The 24,100-nt window shown below is 57.5% G+C and overlaps 10 protein-coding genes and 1 non-coding gene across 11 annotated transcripts; 3 read left to right on the top strand and 8 right to left on the bottom strand.

The window, feature by feature from the left end:
* Positions 1–70: 70 nt before the first annotated feature.
* GGTG_11505 (hypothetical protein) lies at positions 71–1,005 on the bottom strand. The gene is made up of 2 exons (XM_009229396.1): positions 396–1,005; positions 71–255 (listed from the first exon to the last, which is right to left on the bottom strand). Exons 1-2 carry the CDS (start codon positions 707–709, stop codon positions 108–110), a joined length of 462 nt encoding a protein of 153 aa, XP_009227660.1. The 5' UTR covers positions 710–1,005; the 3' UTR covers positions 71–107.
* A 135-nt stretch (positions 1,006–1,140) lies between these two features.
* On the top strand, positions 1,141–1,212 carry GGTG_20230. Its single transcript has one exon. It is a non-coding gene; the product is annotated as a tRNA-Gly (tRNA).
* Positions 1,213–1,229: 17 nt separating this feature from the next.
* GGTG_11504 (hypothetical protein) lies at positions 1,230–3,312 on the bottom strand. The gene has a single exon (XM_009229395.1). The coding sequence runs from the start codon at positions 3,008–3,010 to the stop codon at positions 1,835–1,837; it is 1,176 nt and encodes a 391-aa protein (XP_009227659.1). The 5' UTR covers positions 3,011–3,312; the 3' UTR covers positions 1,230–1,834.
* A 2,322-nt stretch (positions 3,313–5,634) lies between these two features.
* On the bottom strand, positions 5,635–6,057 carry GGTG_11503 (hypothetical protein; the record flags this gene model as incomplete). The annotated part of the gene is made up of 2 exons (XM_009229394.1): positions 5,635–5,784; positions 5,974–6,057. 2 exons carry the CDS (start codon positions 6,055–6,057, stop codon positions 5,635–5,637), a joined length of 234 nt encoding a protein of 77 aa, XP_009227658.1.
* Positions 6,058–6,703: 646 nt separating this feature from the next.
* Positions 6,704–7,248, bottom strand: GGTG_11502 (hypothetical protein). Its single transcript, XM_009229393.1, has one exon. The coding sequence runs from the start codon at positions 7,188–7,190 to the stop codon at positions 6,750–6,752; it is 441 nt and encodes a 146-aa protein (XP_009227657.1). The 5' UTR covers positions 7,191–7,248; the 3' UTR covers positions 6,704–6,749.
* A 2,842-nt stretch (positions 7,249–10,090) lies between these two features.
* GGTG_11501 (hypothetical protein) lies at positions 10,091–14,732 on the top strand. The gene is made up of 2 exons (XM_009229392.1): positions 10,091–12,480; positions 12,554–14,732. Exons 1-2 carry the CDS (start codon positions 10,986–10,988, stop codon positions 14,044–14,046), a joined length of 2,988 nt encoding a protein of 995 aa, XP_009227656.1. The 5' UTR covers positions 10,091–10,985; the 3' UTR covers positions 14,047–14,732.
* A 124-nt stretch (positions 14,733–14,856) lies between these two features.
* GGTG_11500 (sterigmatocystin 8-O-methyltransferase) lies at positions 14,857–15,744 on the bottom strand (the record flags this gene model as incomplete). The annotated part of the gene is made up of 3 exons (XM_009229391.1): positions 15,338–15,744; positions 14,972–15,230; positions 14,857–14,916 (listed from the first exon to the last, which is right to left on the bottom strand). The coding sequence occupies exons 1-3, from the start codon at positions 15,691–15,693 to the stop codon at positions 14,857–14,859; spliced, it is 675 nt and encodes a 224-aa protein (XP_009227655.1). The 5' UTR covers positions 15,694–15,744.
* Positions 15,745–16,239: 495 nt separating this feature from the next.
* On the bottom strand, positions 16,240–16,452 carry GGTG_11499 (hypothetical protein; the record flags this gene model as incomplete). Its single annotated transcript, XM_009229390.1, has 1 exon — positions 16,240–16,452. One exon carries the CDS (start codon positions 16,450–16,452, stop codon positions 16,240–16,242), a length of 213 nt encoding a protein of 70 aa, XP_009227654.1.
* Positions 16,453–18,386: 1,934 nt separating this feature from the next.
* On the bottom strand, positions 18,387–18,926 carry GGTG_11498 (hypothetical protein; the record flags this gene model as incomplete). The annotated part of the gene is made up of 2 exons (XM_009229389.1): positions 18,387–18,584; positions 18,726–18,926. The coding sequence occupies 2 exons, from the start codon at positions 18,924–18,926 to the stop codon at positions 18,387–18,389; spliced, it is 399 nt and encodes a 132-aa protein (XP_009227653.1).
* An 825-nt stretch (positions 18,927–19,751) lies between these two features.
* On the bottom strand, positions 19,752–21,378 carry GGTG_11497 (hypothetical protein; the record flags this gene model as incomplete). The annotated part of the gene is made up of 4 exons (XM_009229388.1): positions 19,752–20,214; positions 20,275–20,403; positions 20,488–20,563; positions 20,628–21,378. 4 exons carry the CDS (start codon positions 21,376–21,378, stop codon positions 19,752–19,754), a joined length of 1,419 nt encoding a protein of 472 aa, XP_009227652.1.
* A 446-nt stretch (positions 21,379–21,824) lies between these two features.
* Positions 21,825–24,080, top strand: GGTG_11496 (hypothetical protein). The gene is made up of 4 exons (XM_009229387.1): positions 21,825–22,303; positions 22,398–22,830; positions 22,931–23,479; positions 23,619–24,080. The coding sequence occupies exons 1-3, from the start codon at positions 21,992–21,994 to the stop codon at positions 23,095–23,097; spliced, it is 912 nt and encodes a 303-aa protein (XP_009227651.1). The 5' UTR covers positions 21,825–21,991; the 3' UTR covers positions 23,098–23,479; positions 23,619–24,080.
* Positions 24,081–24,100: the final 20 nt, after the last annotated feature.

The following is a 24,100-nucleotide window of genomic DNA, read 5'->3' as shown; positions in this document are numbered from 1 at the left end:
GAGTCTTTTTATAGGTACAGGGTTAGCACTTTCACTTCACGGCAAAGGAGGGTAGGTATCCCATAGGTAGACGGGAAACGAGAGAAGAGGAAGGGGAGGGGGCTGAATCACATACTGCCCATATTCCTCAGCTCCTCGAAGCTTTTAGGGCAGAGCTCGATCTCTTTGCCCGTTGCATTCGAGTAGATCGGCAAGAGCCGCCCGGTTGCGGTGCCGACTTTGCGATTCCGATAACGCGCCAGCCTGGACTTTTCACTATTAAAAAAGAAAGGGGCAAGTTAGCAGCCGACATGCCTACGGTACCAAACTGCCGAAGAGGAGAAGCAAAGCAAAATAGTGAAGAGGGGAAGGGGGGTTGGGGTGGGTGAAGGAAGCATGGAGAAAGGAGGACGTACAATCCGAGCCTAATCAGTTCCTGCATCTCCTCCCACCGGGTCCTCGGCCTGTCCACGTCACGTTCGTCCTTGGTCGTCGTTGCCGTCGTCGTCATCGCCGTCGCCGTCGTCGTCGACTTCTCCAGCGCGCTCAGCCGCTCCTCGGCCGCGGCCAGGCGGGCCCGAAGATCCTCGATGGCCGCCGATGCCGCCTCGCCCTTGTCCGCGTCGATCATGAGCAGCGCATCGGATCCCGCGCTGGCCCGGGCCGGGCTGGACGTCACGGATGATGACAATGACGATGGTGGCGGTGGGCCCCAGATGCTCCGCGTCATGTTTGCTTGCGGCAAGGGGGGGGGAGCAAGCACTCAGGGATACTGGCGTGATTGTTGGTGATTCACTGGAGAGGGACGAGTGTGCGGGTGTGCGGATGGGACTGGACAGCTCTGTTGCCAAAGTACAAGGAGCGCCTACAATCTTTTATATTCATACAAACTTCCTCCTCAACCTACCTAGGTTGCGCTTTACGCCATAAAAGCGTCAATGGCTTGCATCCAACTAACTTTATCGCACTCTTGATGCATTTTAACCGTATGGCTTTGCTTGCAGCCTTCCAGATTCAGATAATCTCTCCGCGTCCACGCCTTTATGTCGACGTGGATGTCGTTGGGTTCAGCCTCAGCAGAGTACCAAAGCGAGCCTCGGCCATGACTCGCTACTCATAGGCACCACAAGCGAGCCACAACATCATCCAATTAGACACCCAGCTTGCGTGGTGTAATGGTTAGCATTGCTGCCTTCCAAGCAGCAGATTCGGGTTCAATTCCCGACGCAAGCAGATGATTTCTCTTTTGCCTCCCTCACCATGGTACGTCCGTACGTACGGTAGGGATATATACTTTAGCGCCATGGACCTTTAAATTATTTTTCAACATGTGCCCATCACGCCCATTTGTTTTCGTTGATCATACCCAAAACATTTTAGCGATGGAATAATCGAGATTGAATTCGGTGACACCGCGTCTAACGATATCAAGGTAACCAAATGCTATCGTGCAGCAAAGGAGTATTGAGGTAGTATTCGCGCAGAGTCAAATCCAGACCCCTTAAGCCAGAGAAGGATACCAATAACAAAATGAGTGAAAGTGGCGTAGGACATGTCTTATCGAGACCATTCCCAAGCGCCGGGAGGGCTGGGAGAAGACCTTGTGCTCCCACAACCCAGGCAAGATACCAGTTTTGCTGTACAAGTGGTGGCTGATTTCAAACGCCCTCAACACCTAGATAGATGGCATATTTGTAATGACTGATGTTTTCTTATTCTCCTTCCTTTCAATTTCAGAGATATGACTGTCTCCACCAGAACAGATAGCACTTAGGGCGTAAGTGTTGGCGACTGTCGTCAAACAGCCAATTGTCGGTGTCCCTAGCGAGATCCTAAGGTCGGCAGAGGGAAATGCTTAGACGGCGGGGGCAGGCTTGGTGGCCTCCTCGTCGGTGTACGAGGGAGGCACGTCCTGCACGTCCTCGGCAGCCATGAGGCCAGACTTCTCGTCAGCGACGGTGGCATCATGCTCCGAGGCCTTATGCTGCGACGTGGAGCCGGAGCGACGGTGGCAGCGACGAGGGAAGAAAGTCTGGCCGCGGACGAAGAAGCGCCAAAGACCAACGATGAGAGTGCCAACGACCATGCCGAGGACGCTGATGGTGATACCAGCAAAGATACCAACGAGCACAGGCAGCACGATGGAGTAGCTGAGCTGCTTGAACAGGCGGGCCCATGTGCGCGGGGTGTGCTGGTACTGGATCTGAGCACCGTCGGCAGGCGTGGGCTGGTGGTGAGGCATGTGGTGGGGGGCGCCGGGGTGAGCGCCGTGGGCCATCTTGCCGCCGCAGTGGGGCTTCATGATCTTGTTCATGGCGCCGACAGCGACCGCCTTCATCTTGCACATCAGGGAGGTGCACTGGCCTGCGGGCTCGGCAGGGTTCTGAGACTCAGACTGCCCGATGCGGCCAATCATGAGGGCGCCGCTCTTGTCCTTGACCAGATCGATGTGGATGTTCTTCAGCCCCTGGATGAAGCGGTTGCCGACTTCGATGACCTGGAGGTCGACGCTGATGAGCTCAACGCCCGACTGCTCGTCGACCTTGTCGGTGCGGACGACGAGGCCGAAGCCGAGGTCCTGGGGCTCCATGGCCATCATGACGGGCTTGGGGTGTTCATCGCCGGGCATGGCCTCGATTTGCGGCACGACCGAGGCGCGGAGCTGGCTCGCGAGCGGGTCCGACTCGGGGTACAGCTCGAAGCCATTGACAAGGAGGCGGTCGCTCGACGCGTCGTGATGGACGGAGAAGCCGAGGTCGAGGTAGTTCTCGGCCTTGCCCTTCAGACGGAAGCTGCTCCCCACGTAACCGGCCACACGGAGATCGCAGCCGGGGCAGCCGAGCTGGACCGACTGGAGGTGGACCGACGAGAGCCCGGAGCTCGGTGCCGCCGTCACCTCAAAGGGCAGGGCATTGAAGAGGGGCTCGCGGTGCGTGGCCGGAGCGTCGCGAAGGGCACCGGGCGGGAGGAGGAAGGCCTCTGTAGCCACGGCCAAGCCAGCGGCGGCGATGGAAATAGGTCTCGGCAGCATGATGACAGCTGAGGGCGATGGGTTGGTGGTCCCTTACTGCGGAGGCGATGGAGAAGGGGCGGGGTCTAGAGTCGACGAAAGGAGAAGCAAAGCGAAGTGGATGACCTAGGAAACAGGTCGTGGTGGTGTATCGCCCAGCGTACCAAATATAGATAAAAGCGAAACCTAAGGATTGACGCAACGGCGCTCAGGTGAATGTGATTTGAGTCGGGTTGATTGGGGTTGTCGTTTGATGGGTCGGCGAAGAGAAAGAAGACGGGAGAGTTGGATGGAAGTCAAGTGTGGCGACCGATCTGGGTCGGGTGAGGACAGGCTCGTGTTGGTTGGCGATGGCATGCTGGCTTCAAGGGCCTCGTGCTTACTACTGCGGCGCCCAATCAGCAGCCCCTGTTCTTTGTCCTGCCACATTCCAGAGTCGCCGCTTGATGGCGTAGTTGCTGCCTCAGGACTCAACTGGACCCCTGAATTCCCACATTCCCGTGACGCTCCACCTGCCCCCCCCCCCCCCAAAATGCCGCTCCATGATCTGCGTTGCAGGCGCCCACAATTCCTGGATGTCGGAGTGCGTCATTGATGCCTGTGCGGGGCCTTCGCTGCGAGCCTGCAGATTCGCATCTTCGACGACTTGACAGGACATCTGTCCCTCGATTGCCGCCTTGCAATGAAGCTACAAACTGCTGTCTGTGAAACCACCATCTATGCCCAACACAATCAGGTGGATTGAATGCGACATGTTGGAGGTTGTTCTGGAGCGCGGGACGGATCAACGTGATGCATCCTTCCCCTTCCTACCTCAATATTGCTTACTGCAATCAACAACCCCAAGCGCGCGTGTAAACCTACTTTCCCTGGTGTCGAATACAACATCACCATAAAATTCGTAGCATTTACTAAAGTCCAGAAATGGTATACGAACGCACAGTTACGGATACCAGATTGAGAACGTCTGATTAAGTTTGATGAAGGGCAAGTCCATGACTATCCGCCTGGAACAAACAACGTCCACATTGATAACAACGAGGGCTGGGAAACTGGATAAGGGGGGAGATCAAAAGGACAAAGTTGACGAGAATAGATCCTTGGTTGCATCAGCCCCCCGGCTGTGGAGGACGGCCCAGTCAAGTGAGGCGACTGTGGATCGTGGTACCTAGGCATGGAATCACTCCGGGGACTCCTTCCTTAAAGTAAAACCGAGCTACGGTTCATGCACATGTCTGCATACACAAGGCCAGTGAGGTTGTAGGAATTGCCATCAAATGTTTGTCCATCTGAGATGACCCGATCGCAGGCCTTCTCAGACCACCCACCGGGCCGTCGTTTGCAGATCTGCCGCAGCACTTGCATATCGAGCGTGCAATGTGTTTGCGTGTTTTGATCCGATGAGATGAATGATACGTCGAGCCACTGCGTGGCCTCGAGGGCGGCGAACCCCCTTGTTTTTTTTTTCTTCTCCCTGCCTACACAGTAATAATCCCCCGAGTGGAGCACGGCGGTTGGCCTCCTCGCTCAAGGCGTGCTCAAACGGACGGTTTTGTTTGCACCCCGGACATTCACGGTATGCAAGTTGAGATGAAGCCCACAGGCTCTCCTAGGGGGACAAGGCGTCGTCTGAGCTCCCCAGACGAGAGAGATGGGCAGGACGCCTTACCTTTTAAGTCATGATGGTTTGACGTCTTGACGCGCCTGAAGGGCTTGGCCACCCGGGTCTGGGGCCCATCAATGACCTAGCCCTACGGAGAGGCGAAAAAAATCGCCCACTGCTATGAAGCAGCCAGGACCCCCCCATGCCTAACCCCTACCAAATCAGGCTTAGCTTCTTTTTATTTTATTCACCCCTCCGTTGAATCGAGCTTTTTTTAATTGATAAATGTTGAAAAAATATTTTTCCTTATTAATTTCTATGTGCTGCTATTGGCCCCTTCATACCCTTGCCCCCCACTTCGTTTGCGGAGATACCTAACAGTGGGCGAATATTAACGCTACACACCTCCGTAGTGGGTTGTCTAGGGTATTTTAGGGTATCTGTCAGACCGGGTGATGGTCAATCAACGGCACCCAGAAGGCGCGTCATGCGGAGGCCATAACAAGCAATGTAACGAAACGAAGCACGCCGTTTGTGAAGAGCATAACAGCGTTCCTGCTTGGACATAATTTGGCAGCTGAGTCAGAGATGGCATCTCTGCATGCGCATGACCAAACGAGGCAAAGTCCCGCAACCTGTCAGAAATTTTTTATTTTTATTTTTTAAAAAATATATATCTATATCAGACGGCACAGAGCAGATCGGGCATGGATAGCGGAGAAGATAACAACAACTGCCACGTCGCTTTCGCTCGGTACCGTGCAAGAACTAGGAAACTGATGAGCGGGAGGGATAAAAACAGACGAAAGAGAAAGGGAAAAAAAACCATAGGACGAGCCAAGTCGCCGGAAGGCGATCGGCTTGCGTCTCGGGTCTCGGAATGCGGAGCTCGTCTTGTCTCAAAGTCGACCCTTGTGAAACACGGAACTTTGGCTTGGAGGTGATGCGCTGGGGCGGGGCCACAAACACCCAGCCAAAAGGGTCACGCCTCCAATCCGGAAAGGGAAGGATAAGGAGACGGGAGGGCGAAGCGACGACGCACCTAGGCGGAGGCCAGAGATGCTGCCGATAAGGAAGCGAGGGGAACCTCCCACGTGCTGACTAGGGAGACGCGCATAGACGCAGGTATCGATCCGCGCCTGCGGGTTGGGATCTCGGCGATTTGTAGGTATACTGGGTTGATCCGAAGAAGCTGGGTTAATATCAGAAAGATAGGTAAACCCAACTGTGTGGGTGAACGAATGGCTTTTTGCAAATGATAAATGGGATGGATTCCTGCTAGCGGGGGGCTGGTCGGGACCTTGCTCCGATGCAGCACAAACATTGTCTTGAAGCTGCGCTGCACGGCATTCAGTTCTGACTACGGCACGCTACCGCCTACCACGTAGTCGCTTGGGTCGGATTGCACACTACGGCTAGGTGCCTCGTACAGAAGACGGGTTGTCTGTTTGAGCCACGAAGGCATGGCGCACGGGAAGGCATATTTGATTCAAATACAGCCGCCGGGAATAGTCGCCTGCTTCGCGGTTCGTTTCCATGACACTAGACATTTCACGGCGGCTGCGACTATCTAGGATAAAAAAAAAGATATAAAAAAACCCCAACCCCGAGACTGGAGGGACTAGTAGTACTCGGGGAAGAGATCTGCGACGTTACGTCCAGCGATTTGAATCATCATGGCGATGGGACAGTCCCTTTAATGAATGAATATAAATATGAACAGGAATAGGAATAAACAACCCAGGAAAAGAAGTATAATAAGATGAGGAAGAGGGATAAAAATAAGCACAGGAATGAGGAAATGGACATACATTAGTTTGAGGGCAATCTTCGAGGCGGGAGGGGTTCTTTTTTGGTACAACGATCCAATAAAGGAAAGAAACCTACGGTACCAACAATTTTGATACTTGGGGTTTTGGAGGCTATTCGGAAAATGGAGGTTACGAGACACGGGCCAGGCAGCCCACGCGGCCACGCGTGTGATGGTACGGTGTTTCCAGGTCGCCGGTCCTGATTAGTGCCCGGCAGCAGCCTGGGACTGGTCTCTTTTCTCCACCCGACGCAAGCTTTTTCTCCCCCGCGCCAAAAGGAAATGAATGAATCCCGCCCTCGTGGAGCCGCCAGGGCCGGCGCAGCGATTTACGGATGACGACGACGCTACCATGACGCGAACTGCGCTATGAAGAGGGCGTTATAGTCAAGTCGGCCATCAAAGTCGTCCCTCCACAAGCTGTTCAATAATGGGGCGCCGACATAACGGGGTTTGCTCAGCGAGTAAGGAGGAAGGCGGGCTGTCGACCGGCTGGGGGCCGGGCGCGTGACGACGAACCGTAACTGTGCCCGGATGATCCCGTTCCAGTGGACGCCCTCCAGCTGGTGGGGGAGAAGACCGTTTACTGACTTGTCGATCCAAAGTTTGGAAGCGAGCAGTAGCGGCGCCGTCGGCGCGCATTTCCGCAAGGATCGCCGCTCTGTGCAATGGCATGTCACAAGCTGGGAACCGCATAGCCAGGTCTGTCGGCGAGCCATTGGCGCCGGCGCCGGCGAATTTGGGGAGAAGGTGAAGGCGCCGGCCACACTGACCCTTTTTTTTCCCATGTGGCCAGCGCCAACGCTAGCACAGCCGGCTCGCTGTCAATGTCCCGTCCCCACGAGCACGGCCAGGCCAGGCACATGCGTGTCAGCTCGTAATCGTCAGCCCAACGTCATGATCACCGCTAGAAATCGCTAGTGCTCTCGCCTTGTGCTTGAGCAAGGAGAACGAGCGAACCATGCCGCCCACTACCGCCCCGTCCCATCCATTTCCGCAGGAACCCTCGTAGATACTTTGCGGATGCGAGGATAGCAGACAGACTGCCGCGACAGGTCAAGAATGGATGAAAAGGCCAAGTAAATGTCAGCCGTCAAACGAGAGATGATCCCTCACATCGCCTTGTCTATAACAGGTATACTGGGGGATGGAGGAGATTGATCGCTGGCTTGACTGCCTGCCACCATCGTAGAAATGCACAGGTCGCTTTCTCATTTCCGCTTCTGGGCCTTCAGCGGCAGAAAGGCGCCCATTTTGGCGTCGCTTTGTCCCCTTGAAGCCCAATTCTGGCCGCCCCAACGCAGGTGTGGGAATTGAGAGGGCTTCCCACCTGCCCGTCAGGGATACCTGGCCCCTTTTTTTCAGGTCCGCAGACGCTTGGCCCGTTCTGGCTGGTACCTGCATCCATGCCGCAGAAGAGAGGGCCTGGCGTTTGCTGAGCAACTGGCAAGCGAGTGTGGGTGGCACGGGTCCAGAGTTCGAACTTCGATCCGTCACCCCTGAGCAGCGCCACGAGTTGACTTGGCGCAACCGCTCGGTTGGCTGTAAATCGGTGAATTGAGGGGGGTCGCTCTCCTTTCTAGCACAATCGTCTGGAGGGTTGACGTGAGCCTCCTGGGTGGGGGCCACTTTTACGCCAAATGCCGTTGTTGACGTGATTCTTTTTTCGGACCGGCGCCGCTTTCTTTCCCAAATTGGAACCCCAAGCCCAAGCCGAGAGGGAAAAGGGATGCTCGGTTGTGCTTTATTTTTGTGCGCATGCGAGATTTGTGGCCGGGGAAACGAGCATTTCGGGAAGAAGGTGAAATTGTAGAACTTGATCATTCCGCGGCTCGCAGCGGCGCACAGGCGCATCCTTCGATGCTTTTTCCGGGACTATTACGTGCGGTAGCACTAATATGAGCGAGGAGCGAGGCGAGGTAGTGTTTGGGGGCTCTGACAGATGTACGCTGGGCCTTGATGCCACGATGGCACAGCACAAGAACGCGAATGTGCTCAACACGCTGCCCCGCCGTATAAGCCCAGAATGGAGGCTACAGTTGCTCTGCGCTGCAACGATACGGACAAAGTCAACAGTCAACAGTCGAGGTCACCACACCCCAAGCCTCCAGCAGTTGGCCAAAGCAACGCCACACGGATGCAGACGGAGCCAAGCCAGTGCCTGATTGCCTCTGGATCAGCTTCCAGGGCGCCCCCTTGTTCTTTTTCTGTGGGTGGCCCCCCTGCTCGGCCCCGCCGATTTGAAACAGCATCCCCTCCCTTTCTTTTTCTGTCTTCACCACGCTGTTGACCGACGACAGTGGCGTTCGCCCACGGTTACTAGGTGTGATGGGTATATAACCACCCACCCACTTAAAAGTGGCACCTTGACTGACCCGCGACAAGGGATCAGCTTAATTGACGTGCACAAGTTTGAACAGTTTTCTGTCGGGTTGCAGGAAGTACCTTTTCAAGCAGGGGATGGGTGCCCTGGCTTGCTTAGGCTGTATTGGGTAAGGCGCGACCACAGCGGGCTTGGCGATTGACTGGGGGTGGGTGGTTTCTTTCGTATACAACCACAGTACCTCCTGGCAGCCGACCCGACACACGCCTGTAGCAAAAGCCGCTTCTCGTCGGGGCTTGCCCACCCACCCCAACCCACGTCGTCGGCCCCCGTCCGAATTCGTGCCGCGCATGCACCCCGTGCGAACGGCGGTGGAGACATTTGGGTAGCTGCGGTGTGGCTTCTGTGTGGTATTTTGGGTGGGATTTGTCTCTGCGTGCTGCAGGTGCTCACACACAAGGAACTGCATGCGCACACTGACGATCCACGGGAAACCGTCCGTCCCATGTTGGATATACTTTTTTTTCGCACGCTCTCCCTTTGTCCTTCCTCTGATGGGGCCTTGGTTTCTTGTGGGTAGTCTTGCTGGTCCGTCGGATCGCACAGGCCTGTTCGGGTCCGTGATCGATTCAGCCATTGAATCCCCTCCTTCGTTTCCGCGCTTGTCTTGCCCCCTATAGGTACCTGATTCTTCTGCCGCTCTCTTCCCCTTCCCACCACCCAAACCCTCGCCGCGAACGAAGCTGGCCGAGTCGAGTTTGTCTCCCTGCCCGTCCCGTCCCCTTCGCACCTTCCCATTTCCACCTACTCTCCCGATCGCGGCTGCCGAATCGGGCCACGGAACAAACAGTGCTCCGCTTTGCCTGCTGGAGGGTACACCTACTACACAGTAGCACCTGCCGGGCTGGAGAGCGTAGCGCAGAGGCGGCTCTGGCGCCAAGCGGACGAAACATCAAACGTACGTGATCTCCCTTTTTCCCTCCCTACCTGCGACCAGGCCGTTCAGGCTGGCCCCTGGTCGTGGTTCTGGGACCCGCGGCCCTTTGGCGAGCCCGCAAGCGAGGCCGCGTCCCGCCCGTCAGTCTCGTTGCCTGCCTTCTCTGCTCCCCCCTTGCACCCCGCCCAAATAGGCAGATCGCTTTGTCGGGGGTTTCTGGGCCAGCCCTCGCTGTCTCAACTGTTTGTCACGAAAGGGACGAGGGGTTCCCGCTCGTCTGCTACAGAGAGCATACAAGCACCACCGAACCCCCCAGGCACCCACACGCCCCCCCGGAACGGGCATCCCCCAGCCCAGGATAGCATCCCGTCCATCCGTGTCCTTCCTGTCCCACACCCTCGTATCACCTCGCCCGCCACACCTCACACGGACGCACGCTGCGCGTTGCTGGCTGCTCGCCACAATAATATCGTTTTTTTTCTCATTCCCTGCTTTCTCCTCTGCCTGTCTCCGCAAACGACTGACGGCTCCTGCTCTGGCCAGACAGCATTGGTCATTTCCTGATCCTTTGCTTTTTCACACTGCTCTTCGCTTTTACCTAATTCCTTGTTGTTGTTTCTGAGGCCTCGCTCACGACTCTCCACGGGCAGGTCCGCCATTCATTCATTCGTTTCCGCCGCGCTCAACCACGCAGGCGCATCATTCCTACCGCTGAATCTCCTCGATGGACATACACGACGACGCATAGACCTGTATCCCAACCGCCGACAGACTGGATTGCGCCGTTGCACAACAGCCGGCCTTCTTTCCTTGTCACCACCGTTCATTCCTTTTTGCTTTTTCCTTTCTAGCTTCGCAAGAGTCGGACGATTTATACCAGGGGAGCCATCTTGTTCTTATTCTCCTTTTTCAGGATACCCATTTCCAGCCAGTCGTTTTGGAGCGCGCCAACAGAGTCCGGAACATCTGCCAGCAGCGCCTGATCGCGCATCGAAACACCGACTGAAAGGATTATTATTCTTATTGACTGACGCCTGGATACCATCTCTTGCGGCATTTTCTCGATCCCGTGCAACGCCGGCTTCTCAATCGACTGCCGAGACAAAGTCGGCATTTCTTTCACGAACCGAGTCCCGGGGGACATCACCGCGCGGATTCTTGCATATGCGCTTGTTATTGGATAGGCCGCGCAGTTGGAAGAAGGCCCCTGTTGCTGGGAGCGGGATTGGAAGAGTGGATCAGCCGTGGACCAAAGAAAGGAGACTGCCGTGGGAGCACTTGGATGCCCCCATCGACCGTCGCTATCGAGGTGGCCTTTGCTAAATGAGTTACCCTCAAGATGGGCGAGATATGGAGCCACAGTCGATACCAGGAGGATCTGTCAGGCGCGCGCGCGAGTTGGCAATGGCCGGCCTGGCAAGTCGCACGCCCAGCGACAGCAGGATGCCCATCCGGGTGCCTCAGGGAGGCCTCGGCCCGAACCCCCAGTTGCCGCTACCGATAGTCCGACCCTCGCCGGCGCCTGTCGCCGAGGCCATTACGACTTCGCCACCCAGGGTTGGAATCCCACGACCGCGCGGCGACGGCCCCATTACCGGCGACGACATTTCGAGACCGACTCAGATTCCTGCAACCCAGATTCCCCAATGGCCGCTCGGCGGTCCGCCGATAGTGCCTTCGGCTTCGGCCGCTAACCAGGGATTCGCGCCCTATCAACCTCCACCAGGCCGATCGTATCCCCCGCAGCGACCCCCGAGGCCGAGCCGCGTTCCCTCGATGCTTGACGGCTCCCAGCTCCAGGATCCGACCCCCGTGTTTCAGTATCAGTCCCAGTCGAACCGCGAGTCCGAGGTCTCTCTGCAGCAGTCGGCCACGTCCTCTACCTCGCGCCCCTCCACAGTCGACTCCGTCGGGTCAATACCAGACTTCCCGCTGCCAATCACAGCAACGCCAGTCGCGCCTCCGAGGAGGAGTGTCAACCTTGGTCCGCCTCCGTCGGCAAGACGTGGAGCATCCTCGTTTTACTCCAACGCCTCCTTTGTGTCGCCCATTCCCGAAGAGAGCCCACGATCAAGATCGCGTGCATCATATGCGTCTAGCGCGGCTATTCCCAGGGATAGAGATAGCTGGGATTCGCCAATATCACCTGGTCCAAGCCCTACCTACCCGGAATCCCGATTCGAAGACGCCATTCCGGAAGAGGGCAGGGATGGCATGTATGGTGGCGACGACCAGGGCGAGGAGAGCCAGCTCGTCCGCAGCGCCAGCATAGGCAAGAGGGGAAAGGCGCTGCTCGTGTCGACTCCTGCACCACAGCGGTCTTCTGAAGTCCCCGAGATGGGAATGAGGGCCGTGCCGTCTCCACGAAACCCGGGTCCTTTTACTGATGGAACGGGTTACGTCGATGCGTCCTCGACTAGCTCTGGGAGTGATCCAAGGTCTCGGGGACTGCGACCCCCACCAGCAATGGCAGTGGCTGGCGCTGCAGGTGCTGCAGGGTCAGCTTTGACGGCCGAGTCAATATTGAGCGCGTACGACGCGGCATCCTCGCCCGATCCGTCGAATCCCAACCGCGGCCTACCAGTCTCTCCCCAGCCCATGCGTGAATACAGCCACTTCTCAGCCATTCGCAGGCCACCCAAGTTGGACATTGACGCTGTCAAGGCGGCCGAGTCTCGTGGCAGCTTGACGAGTCTGCCGGATCTTATTCGCCGAGCTACCCGCCTGGCGGCCAGCCTCGAGAAGGGCCGCAGGCCCGCGAGCCGCTTTCTTGACGACATGGACCAATATCCGGGTCAGTCGGAGAAGAACCGCGCAAGTGAGTTGAAAAAGCAGGCCCCGTAGCGCTAAGCCACCTCAAGGCCGGATTGGAGATAACTAACACACCTCAGGCGACTATGAGAAACACCAATCTGGTCTCTCGGACATGCTTGCAGCCTTCCCGCCCCCGGCCCAGCCTGTGCACCAGGCTCGGAGGAGCTGGCGTCAGAGCGTGCGTGACGAAATCAACTCGTGGCCACTCCCCGCCCGCTTCAGCGGCGCTGGCCGCAGCAGGGACAACTCTCCCCGCGATGAGCCACCTGCGCTCCCCACCTACAACATCGCCGGCACTGGCAACAACGGCAACGGCGTCAACAACGCCAGCAACTCCCGGGGCGAGCAAAAGCAGGGAAGGCGGTGCTGCGGATTGCCGCTCTGGGGATTCATCATTCTGGTCATTGTGCTGCTCATCATCGTGACAGCCGCCGTCGTGATCCCGGTCGAGTTCTTTGTCATCCGCCGCGGCAACACAGGGGCTGGCAACGCTCAGCCGGCGCTGACCGAGTGCCAGAACATGCTCACGTGTGCCAATGGCGGCACCAACGTCGTGACTGCCCAGGGCGCCTGCAGCTGCATATGCACTGGCGGCTTCACCGGCGCCACGTGCACCGTCCCCGGCGCCAACGGGTGCACGACGACCAACATTGTCGACCAGAGCCCCAACGTCGGCAGCAACATCATTAACAACGTCACCCTCGGCGACGCGCTGCCCCGTCTCATCCAGACCGCTGTTCAAAACTTCTCGATCCCCCTGTCAGTTACCCAGATCCTGGCCAAGTTCAACTCGGGCAGTCTCAGCTGCCTGGCCGAGAACGCCCTCGTCACTTTCAACGGCGATAGTGGCAGCGGTCTCTCCCAGGCCACTGTGCCGGGGACCACCAACAATGCTGCCAAGGGCCCGCAACCCGAGCTACCCAAGGTACCCGCAGGCGTTGCTGTCGAGGTCGTCACTGTTGTGGTCAAGCGTCAGGCCGGCCAGGGGTTCTCGACCACGCTTTCCGGATCCGTTTCTTTTGGCACCACCCTCACCGCGATTCCGCCTACGACGACGACGACGGTCACGACAACCATCTCGCGCAGGACAAGCAGCAGCAGCAGCAGCAGCAGCAGCAGCCGTAGCACTAGCACACCCAGCACCCGCTCGCCACCGCCCAGCACGTCCACCACCCAGCGTAACCCACCACCCGCCTCTACCTCATTTCCCGTCACGGGGCAGGTGCTCGACTTTGCTCGCATCTCGGTCCTTTTTGTGCTGCAGCAGCAAACGCTCCAGAATGCCGAGACGGCGCAGATTGCTCTTCAGCGCTTCTTCACGGCCGCTGGCCAGGGTTCCGCTGCCCCATCCCCTGTCACCCCCGCTCAGGCCCGCAACCTGACGCTCGGCAACGGAAACTCTGTCAATCTGGTCGACTTCGCCGTCGATGTCGGCGCTGGGCCCGTCGGCGGGGCCGTCGCGCCGCAACGCGCTCTTCTCGTCAGGGACTCGGAACCCCTGCCCAAGTCTTCGTACGAGGGCGGGAAAGCCCAAAGACCACCCCCGCTGTTGAGGATGTTTCGCCGATAGTTGATCGCCTCGTTGCCATTTCCGAAAAGGCCAGCAGATGAGAGTGAGAGAGAGAGAGAGAGAGAGAGAGATACCATTTAACCAAACTAACTTAATACTTTTCTCTTCGTTTCTTGTCTTTTCTTGCAGTACCACACCTGTACATATCCGGCATATCCTATACCCCATGCGTCAGCAGTCAGGGATTTCCTCATCGCGGCTCGTTTTCTTCATCGCGAGTCGTTTTCTTGTTCGCATAAACCTCATACCCCATTTCTTTTTGTGTCATTATTCCATTCTTGTGTCTCTCTCGCCCACCTCCTCTTTGGTATCTACTTGCTCTCCTCTACCTACTACAAACCCACTGAACAAGCAACGGAGCCAGGCCTGGCGTCTTCCGCTCACCTACATCTATAAACAAAACGACAGCGCAAGCCTCATATACACACTCGGTCGATATACAGCGGCGGGCCATCTTGGATACACCTATTTCCCGCAACTCTACTTGTTTTCGTTGGGTTTTTGTCGACACACACACACAAAGCTTTACTGTACACATATGCACCCACCACGTTTAATAGGCGGTGATGGGAGCTAGGCTATGGGGTGCTGCCAGGTCAAAATCTTGGTAATATAACTAGCTGGTAGTTGGTTGGAGTTTACGCTGAATATGAACGAAACCATTATGATTCAAACAGATCCAGAAAGTGATCATGACCCCCAAACAGATTAAGAAAGCGATCAGATAGAGAAGGATTCAGAAAAAGGAAGCGTCGTGTTCGCCATGGAGCTCCTCCACTGACCCTCACCCCAATCAGATAGGCCTCGTCATCACGGTTCCCAGACGGCCTCGAAAATGCTCATTCTGGAGCCTGGCGGCCGCGTGGCTCTCTGCGCAAATGTCAGGTTATCTCTCTTGATTACTAGCGACGGGGTAGCAGCTCACCTTGAAAGCCATGCGCTTGTCAGCAGCCCGGAAGAGATCCCGAAACTCGGCCTCTGAACGGACCTGGACGTTGAGGAGACAGAGCATCAGGGCGTCCATTCGACGCATCTGCAGCTCGTCCCGTTCGTTCTTTTCGCCGAAGGGGCTGAGGCGGTGTTCATTGACGATGATGCGCGCGCCGGGCTTGAGGGCTGGTACAAGCGACTTGAGACGGCGTATGGTTTCGAGTGATTGTGCAAGATCCAGCGGAGGAGATAGACTGTGGGGTTGTCTAGGGTTAGAGAGCAACTGCACAGTGGGCGAGGAGGAAAATATAAGAGATGGAGGGTGGTGAAGTGCAGCACAGTCCCCGAGGGTGGAAATCACGTACCGTCAGCGCCCTTGACGACCTGGTCGGTGAAGAAGTCATGCGCCGTGAACTCGATCCTGCGTGTGGCATCCCCGTCCTCGGACACCGGGTTCGGCGCGCTCTCGATGGTGCGTGGAAGGTCCTGAACGATGAAGCGCATGCGCCGGTGCTGCCGGGCCAAGTCGACCGACACGAATCCATGGCTTCCACCAACATCCACCAGCGTACCGCCCCTCAAGTCAACATCCCCCAGCACTTTGGCTGATCCTTGTACCAGGTGATGAACCTCGTAGCCCTCACCACCCGTCATACTGGACAGGGCGTGGCCGAGGCGATGGGCACGAGCCGGCTGGCGGCTGAAAGTGGCAAACATGGGCTCGATGCCAGCCGTGCCCTATGCATAGTTGAAACCGGCTTGTAGCGGACTGGTAGCCTCGGGGCTGGCGAGAAGTGACTGCAGTACGTGGTCCGCGGCGGGGAGGAAATCTTCTGTGTTGAGTCCAATCCACGCCTACATGGCAGGGTCCGAGGCCAGGAGGCGTGAGGCGGCCGTGTGTCCGATTTGGGCTGGTGATGGCTCGCAGAAGACGCGCCGCATCATGAAAGCCGGAGGAGCCGGGCCAGGTTGACGTCGTCAAGGGCTGTCTGCCGCGCTAGGTCTGAGAGGGAGATTGTGCCTTGTTCGGGGACGAGCTTGGCTACCGTTGCTCGGAATCTCAGCCCGAGCGTATCGCCTAAGAAACCACCAGCCAACTGCTGAGATAGGAACGCTTGCCTATTTCAAAGTGCCCTAGGACTTGAAAGGCTATAATATCCAGAAACTTTTTTTCTCAAGTAGGTTCGACGTTAGATGTACACTAAACCATCCCGCATAGGAAGAGGAGGCCGCAGCAGCTGTAGAACTCATGTCCCACACTCCCTATCTGAGAGTTTCTCTGGGCCCGGTGGCCAGATCCCATAGCTCAGCCGAAGCAGATATGACGACCCGTCGGCTCTCAGCAATATCGTCCGGGAGCGAAGGATAGTCTGGTGATGAGTCTGGGCCGAAATCGGGCATCGTATCACCGTGGTCTCTCATATACGTCTCCAGCCTTGCCGCCTCTCTGGAAATCTTGGTGGCAAGTGAGACCATGCAGGATGGAGATGCGGTCGTGTCGTTGCTTCTTTGAGCACTAGATGGCTCTGGGTCGCCGTCATCGCCGCCGTTGTCGCTGTCGTGAGTATTTCCGGATGACACCCTGCTGTCATGGCGGTTTCGTTTCGGCCAGCGGCGAGCGCGAGAAAGGGTGCCCGAGCCCGGGAAAGACCCAGACTTGGGTGTGGTCATGTCAATGAAACTTTCTGATTGGTCTGGGCTTGTTTCTGATGTATGGTTGAAGCTCAACCGTGGCTTTGACCAAGCTTGGTCAGTGATACAGGTGGAGAAGGCAGCCTTTTCTCAACAAGGGAGGAGGCGTGTCTTCAGTGCTCATATCGCATCAAGGAGACCGCAAGAGGGGGAAAGAGGTAAATATAAGGCGACCTCGAAGGGCGCCAGGAGTATCTATCGCCTAAGCCTTGTATATCAATCAAGGTGTGGGCGATCTATCGTGGGTGTCGTGCGCCTCCGAAGGAGCTATCCGTGTGCCGTGTGGGCGATGGGTAAAGGGTCCCTCGCTCGTTACGTGACCCGAAGAACCGTACACCGCGCTCAACAGCTCACTCCTCTTGTCTAGGTGGTGGGATGGGTGATCTGGCTCTCGTAGACATGAGGCTCAGGGGTGCCCAGGCGTTATCGTCGAGTAGTAGCCGACGCCGGGGACATGCGGGACGCGGTCAGCAAACTGTTCGGCTGGGTGCCGCGCCAAGGCCTTGCGCATCTCTGGAGATGAGCCCATGTGCTACCATGGGTGTTGCTGGATGATTCCATTGCACCGGCGGCGGGCCGGCAGGCGTGTCTTGGCATTCCCATATCGGCGGGCTTCGAGACCCGGAGGGGCTCGCGGGGCCTCGGAGAAGTCGAATTCGGGGGGTCGTCGTCGTTGCATGTCGTGATGGCCTGTCACTCTCCTTCTCTCATAGTCGTACTCTTGGAGGGTGACACGGGGTTGCAGAAAGCGGCCATCATTCCAAAGCTGCAGGGTAGGGAAGGTTCTAGAGGGTGATGCAATGGCAGGCTCTGTATCTTTTGAGTGGGTGACCTGGGTGGGTTGCACGGCGTCCCCAGCCGGAGGAATCACAGGGTCGGGGAGGAGAAGACGCAAAGACGAGAGAGGCGCCCCGGCTGGAGCTGTTTCTCTGGGAAGGTAAAGCTGAAGCTGCGTGAAATTTCTATAATGATATGGGCGTTGCAAGAAGCTACGGACGAGTATATGCTGCGAGCACTGAGATAGGTGACGTCATGGATGGAAGCTGGTACCTGCCTCGCTCGTCGGTATCACAACCCAGAGGCAGGTGCTACCCGAGACTACGTGGATGGCACCTTCCCGGCAGCGGGAGTGGCTGGTGACTGTAGAACCGGGCAGTCGGACCCGATAACCGTTTTGCGGATGCGCTTCACTTCTGTGCTACGGGTGAAGCAGGGCACAAGTAGCAGTGATCGGATGAGACTACCATTCAATTTCCTGTCCCCTGGGAACAGAAACCACAGCCAGTCCAATCGGGTGCCACCAGTGGCATTCGAAATGGGCCCCGAGGAGCGTGAAACCTCACGTGGTGCCCCGTTGGTAAAAGTGCAGATTCGTCTCTCGGGTAAAGAAACAAATACTTATGATTCCTTTTTCTTCTGCTGCCTTCCCTCGCCCGCTCTGTGTTGTCCTCGCTTAGGTTGTATCACCGGCCGCAGCGAAGCGCTGGGGCTCTCGGCTTGGCCGTCTTGCAGTCTATTCGACATTACATCCGAGTTTCGCGCGCTTTCCATCATGCGAGTCAAGAAAAGCAGGAGTGCGGGGAGAGCGCTCGTTCTTTCCCTACCCGTCCTACTCGTTCCATCTCTGTGCCACCGTCAGCCCTGCCACCCGAGGGGGCATTCCGTCTCCATGTACGCCCACGCTTCTCTTCCCTGCTCGCGCAGAAGAGAAACAGCTGTCATTGGTTCCATAGCGTCAAGGGAAGATCGGAGAATTTCCCGCCACGGGTCTGCCCCCACTCTTCCTTCGAGGGCTCCTGTAGATCTCTCGGACTTGGCTCCGCCTCTCCGGCCGGGACGGTCGTGACGGCCATGACCGCAACGACGTTAAGTGCGATGGCCGTGGCGATGAAGAGAGTCGACGCAAAGGCGGGAATCTGCCGAGAGTGCCCTGTCAGCCAGAGTATTCTTGCTATGGGGAAGTCATGTCGTCTTTCAACGACATGGTCAAGTGGCACTGATGATGAGATGTAGTCGAGGGGGGAGGGAGTGACGCAGCAGATCTCCCCCCAGCTCACCTTTTCTTCGACAGCCTCCGGAATTTGGAAGAGCGACTCGTGCGCGACTTCTGCCAGGTGCCGGGGTTGCACACGCATCTGCGGCGGGCGCCGGAGTTCCATGGTCCAGGGGGCCAAGGCAGGGTGGTGTGGTGGTTGGGTCACGACGTGCTTGAAGGGCGCCGTCACAAACTCCTTGGCCAATGACCGCAGCAGCGACATTACGATGGAGATGCTGGGTGAGTATGATTGGCGGTGGACGTGAATGATAGGCGGTGGACGCGAATGATAATGCGTGTGATGATGATTTGTTGCTTGGTACTCAGTGTAGAGGTTGGTGATAGATGGGACCAAGTCAGGGAGAGACACGGCACCAGTGGCAAGTGGTACCTAAAACAAGATGGGCAGAGATTTCTCCTCCTCTCTGGAGGTGGCTGCTGGGAGGCCGAGCTTTGTCCTAGGGGCAGTAATCTTCTGGCGAGGAAGGGGTCACCGGTCAGTGCAGGCAGCCAGCGATCCGAGGTTCCCTCAATCAGCGGAAATTTGAGTGCCAGACGCCCACCCATCTCCGTCCCGACGAAAAAGAGGCTCACGATGCATACCACAGGCAGCAAAACCTAATAGCTTCTTGGCTGTGCTCGGGCAAGCCTTCACAGGGGTTCTCAAAGCCAACTTTCTTGTTCCAAGACTACACAGCCAAGCAAGAAAGGGGAGTGAAGGATATCGAAACTATAGGACCATAAAAAAATTCTACTTGGCCCTCGGGGCCACCAAAGTTTCAAATATCCAACGGAGTGGCTGTTGAAGACTTGGACAGGGCTTTCGGTGGACGTCTGTGAGATGTTGCGAGTCTTGGTTTCTAGCTCTGGTATGTGTAGCAACTGGGCCCCTCCATCTCATTCCGTCTTCGGCTAGTATATTAGTCGCAGAAAGAAGCATCCGCCAGTTTTTGGCAGTACATGGAAGCGTGAAGACCACCAAGGAGCTCAAATCAGGCGAGTTGCCCTCCGGTGCTCCGTACTGAGCCCTCCTCGGCCTCGTGAAGCTTCAGGAAGGCATAGCGGGCTTTTGCGCGCAGATGATGTGGAAGGGCATGTAGAACTGACACGAGTTGTCCATGATAGCCCTGCGCACCGAAACCAGGAAGATCTCAACCTGCGCTGCTGTCCAGCCGCACCCCCTAGTCAGTGGGCCCATGGCTATCGCCTGCAGCCCGTTGAATAGATTGGAGCGCCAGTGCAAGCCAATCGTCTTAAGCGTCTTGTTTCTGGGCCAAGTGCTTATGGGCACCTGGAGCACCTTCTCAGTCACGTTGACGAAGCCACAGTCGCGGGCTTTATCAGGGAGCTGGCGTGGTGGCTGGAGGAAATCAATGCCCATCATGCCTAGACCCCTGTCCAACAGTAGAAAAAATTGCGCAAGCGGGTTGTCTTGTAGCATTGTGTTGTTCGACGAGCATGGATAGTGGGTGAACTCCTGAATCTCGATCCAGCCACCGGGGCGAATGTGACTGCATCATTTGTCAGACAAGCGTATCTGGCAACCATGGCCCGCTAGGGAAGTCACGTACTGGAAAGCTTGCTCTAGAACCCTATGCCAGTTCTTGATGGCCATGACCGCATGTCTGAAATGCACGTAATCAAAGTGATTCGGCGGGTGTAGCCACTCGCTCTCGGCGTCGTCAACCATGAATCGAACACTGCGACGAAGAGAGGAGGTCAGTTCAGGGCCGTCATGTAGGTCGAGGGATGCAAGTATCTACTCAAGGATGGGGGACACTTACTTCGGAGGCACGTATTCTGGCTGAATTGGACTCAGGTCGATGCCGAGGATAATGGAGGAAGGAAGCTGGTCGGCGACTTTTCTCGTTGTCCAATAGCGTTTTCGGCACCGCGCCGCCTTGTCTCTTGGGGGCTGACTTACCCTCGATGGCCCAGATGCCCGTGCCAGTACCGACGTCGAGGATATTCCGGGGCGAGTCACCGATGGGGGCGTAGTACAGCTTTCCGCAGAGCAGTTTGATCATGACATGTTTCAGGATTTCTCGCTCTTGCTCGACCTTATCGTTGGGAAAGTTGTATTGGCCCTCCCTGAGCCGATGGTATCGCCGACCGTTCTCGTATACGAAGTCTATGATGCTGCCGGACATGGACTCGGAGCCGGAACCCCCCTCCGAGTCGTATCCGCCGTCCGAGTGCACGCTTATAGGGGCGCCGACCTCGTCTTCGTCCGCCATGATCCCTGTCTCGGCTTGGTGCGACGCTTCATGGTCATGCTCCTCTGCAAGGGCTCTAGGAATGGCGCTCGAGGGTGCCGCAGCCTGCGGCGAGTTGGAAGAAGTTGGAGGCGCAGCTGCGGGTTCGGACCCAAGGATAAGCGGGGGCGATGTGTCCCCCTTGGGCGACACCGCCGGGGATTGTGAGCCATGCCGCTGGCGATGGCCCATGAAGGACCCTGGCTGCACGGCGGGCTTGGTCAACGCTTGGGAGTTGCATGCTGGAGATAGGTTGGGGTCCAAGGCTGCCAGCGGTGGTCGAGGTCGGTTGGGGGTACCTGGGCCACGGCCGAGCTCCGGACTGCGCAGGGCGCCAGTCTCTCGGCGGCCCAGGGCAGCATCAGGAGCCGAGACGTGAGGGCCCTGCGCATTCGCTGGCTGGTTTTGGGGGTCGGACATGGCGCACAGCCAGGAGGCCTAGCCCAGGTGCTTGGTGCGGTGCGCATGCGCCGGCGATGTGATGCTTCCGGTGCAGTTCTGGGCCTCCATAACACTGGGGACAAAAGGAGACGGCAGAAGCAATCGCTCCCTGCCCCGAGACATTTTCGAATCGAATAAACAGATCACCAGTGGATGGCGTCTTGACCCGGAGCATCTGTCCCGGCGTCTAGTGCGGCATCGTGAGGTTGAGAAGGAGCCTGCAGATATAAACGCCTGATCTGCAAGTCTGCGAATCTTGATGGCGATCGGGCGCAGAGCTTGGGGAAGGAGCTGGGCGGTTGTCGCTGTAAGAGGAAGGTGCGGCACAGAGTTGGGTGCGATCCTCGAAGCTCCACGGCGATGTGAATAATCAGGCTGCCCCACTGCGCTGCCAATTCTGATGCCTGGCAGTGTACACAATACAACGCTGGATTGATTACTCACGGCCGCAAGAATATTCAGGCTCGACGAATCTTCAGTTGGGACCTTGACCAGTGACTCCCTGAATTTTCCTCTGTCTTTCATCCTTGTAGCCGCCGCTAGATAGTTGCAACGGAAACCAGACCCCATTCTCCCCCGACGTCATCAAACCATGCCCACCCCGGCCACTGGCAAGCGGGGCCAATCGGCGGCGCCGGCGGTCTACTGCGTCGGCAGCCGGGGCCCGTTCGACCCGGAGGCCCGCACCGACGATGCCGAGGGCATCTTGATGCGCGGGGCGGCCGAGGCCCTGGCCCGCAACGACCTGCGGGGCGCCATACGCTCGTGGTTCGACATCCCCGAGCGGGACGGCTACGTCTACCACGCCCTGATGAGTGTCCGGCTCGACGAGGTCCAGCGCGCCGTCGACGTGGCCGCCCAGAAGGGGTCGCCGCCGTGGTACCGAGCCCCCGACGGGGAGCCTGTAAGACCGGATGCTATCACCTACCTACCCAATGCCAATGCCAGAGAAACCACCATCCCTGAACCTAGCTAACATCCACCCACCCACCCCCAAGCTCCCGCCGCTCTCCCCGACAGACGTGGAGGCCTACCTCTCCATCTTCAACCCGGCCCAGTCCAGCCCTGCGGCGCTCAGGTCCTTCGGCGCCAACGCCAGGAAGGGCTCCGCCCGCGCCGCCGCCGCCGCCCGCCTGGCCGCCAAGCGTTTCGTGCACCCGGCGCTCGAGCGGGCGCTCGCCGTACCGAAGCGGAAGAGGGGGTCGGCGCCGCACCCGAACCCCTACCTGCTCTTCTGGGCCTGGTCGTGCCGCACCCTCGGCTGGTGCGGCCCCGCGGTGGCCGACCCGGGGCGCCCCGTGTCCCACCCGGTCCTACCCGTGCTGATGCACCACTTTGGCTGCGCCGCCCCGTCGTTCGAGTCGCTCGAGGTCCTGCGCGTCCTGGCCGCTGGCAGGACCGTCGCCGACGTCGGGTCCGGGAACGGCTACTGTACGTGAGGAGGAGGAGGACGAGGCAATACCGCAACCTCGGGCCAGAGTCTACTATACCTCGCCGCAGCTGACACGTCGGGATATATCGCGCTCATCAGGGTCCTTCATGCTCCGCCGCCACGGCGTGCCAACCGTCGCCATCGACAACGAGCAGTCCCTCTGGAGGACCATGTGGGTCCCCGACACGGTCAAGCAGGACGGGGTCGCGTGGCTGCGGAGCCGGGATCCCCCGGGCGGCAAGGACGTGGTCCTCCTTCTGGTGTAGTAAGTCAAAAAGGAGGGTGTGTCTTCGTGCGACTATTCTGAGCTGCGGAACTGGATTGTGATGGCCCTTCTCTCCCCCTCTTTGCCACGGAAAGCTGATGCGAAGAAACTCACCCGAGCATAGCCCCGTCGTTGGTCCAGACGGGAACGGCGCCTTCACGCGTTCCCTGCTGGACGCGTACGAGGGCGACACGGTTGCTGTCGTGGGGACGCAGAATCGGAACGGCTATACCAGCTTCGCTCGCATGACCATGGACGAGTATATGGCGAATGCCGAGGAACAAGGCCAGGATGGTGGCCATCACAAAACAACAACCGGCGACAGCAAGGGGAGCCCTTGGGTGCGTGTGACGCAAATACCATTACCTAGCTTTGCAGGCAAGGTGAGCTATCTGTTTTCTTTTTATCACCATGCCTCGTTCCACCACCAAAAATCAGGTACTCTACAAGTTACATTGAATTACAGAGCCAGATTCTCGCACATGAAGCCCATGAGTTGGATGCTGACTGCTATCTACTAAGGACGAGGCCTTGTTCGTCTTCCAAAGAGGAGACCGGGCACCGAAAGAGCCCATCATATCCTCGTAGCCTCCTCAAGATGACAATCTGGCCCATTTGGCCGGTACCACCTCCAGTCTCTTACGTTCAAACCTGAAGCCCTGATTTGGGCAAAGAATCCCCCATCCTTTCCGAATGACCAACATGACTTCGCTTCTATCAAACGTGTCCTCCTCTTTTCCTGCTTTTTTTTCTTCTTTTTTCCTCTTTTCTTCTTTTTGTCGTTGTTGTTGGTGAGATTACATGTATCAAACAAAAAGAAACTCAAAGAAAGTGAGAAACAGTCGAGAGTATAAGAACAGGGGCGTCGGGCTCCCAAATTCGCAGCCTGTGTCTCGGCGGTCTGACTGTCCGCCTGACCATGGCCAATCGAGGACGCATATAGTCATTTTAAGACGTGCAATCTCAAGTTGTCCCATACTAAGACTGATGGATCGTGGAATGTG

This window comes from Gaeumannomyces tritici, assembly GCF_000145635.1.
Source record: "Gaeumannomyces tritici R3-111a-1 unplaced genomic scaffold supercont2.7, whole genome shotgun sequence".
In the NCBI taxonomy this organism is placed as follows: domain Eukaryota; kingdom Fungi; phylum Ascomycota; class Sordariomycetes; order Magnaporthales; family Magnaporthaceae; genus Gaeumannomyces; species Gaeumannomyces tritici.
The sequence above is the reverse complement of the archived record's forward strand: the minus strand, read 5'-3'. Positions and strand labels throughout refer to the sequence as shown.

Coding starts and splice junctions, on each gene's coding strand:
- GGTG_11501 (XM_009229392.1), top strand. CDS start 10,986: ATGAGTTACCCTCAAGATGGGCGAGATATGGAGCCACAGTCGATACCA. Junction 12,481..12,553: donor GTCGGAGAAGAACCGCGCAA/GTGAGTTGAAAA, acceptor AACACACCTCAG/GCGACTATGAGAAACACCAA.
- GGTG_11496 (XM_009229387.1), top strand. CDS start 21,992: ATGCCCACCCCGGCCACTGGCAAGCGGGGCCAATCGGCGGCGCCGGCG. Junction 22,304..22,397: donor GAGCCCCCGACGGGGAGCCT/GTAAGACCGGAT, acceptor CCCACCCCCAAG/CTCCCGCCGCTCTCCCCGAC. Junction 22,831..22,930: donor CGGGTCCGGGAACGGCTACT/GTACGTGAGGAG, acceptor CGCGCTCATCAG/GGTCCTTCATGCTCCGCCGC.
- GGTG_11502 (XM_009229393.1), bottom strand. CDS start 7,190: ATGGGAAAAAAAAGGGTCAGTGTGGCCGGCGCCTTCACCTTCTCCCCA.
- GGTG_11504 (XM_009229395.1), bottom strand. CDS start 3,010: ATGCTGCCGAGACCTATTTCCATCGCCGCCGCTGGCTTGGCCGTGGCT.
- GGTG_11505 (XM_009229396.1), bottom strand. CDS start 709: ATGACGCGGAGCATCTGGGGCCCACCGCCACCATCGTCATTGTCATCA. Junction 256..395: donor GAACTGATTAGGCTCGGATT/GTACGTCCTCCT, acceptor CTTTTTTAATAG/TGAAAAGTCCAGGCTGGCGC.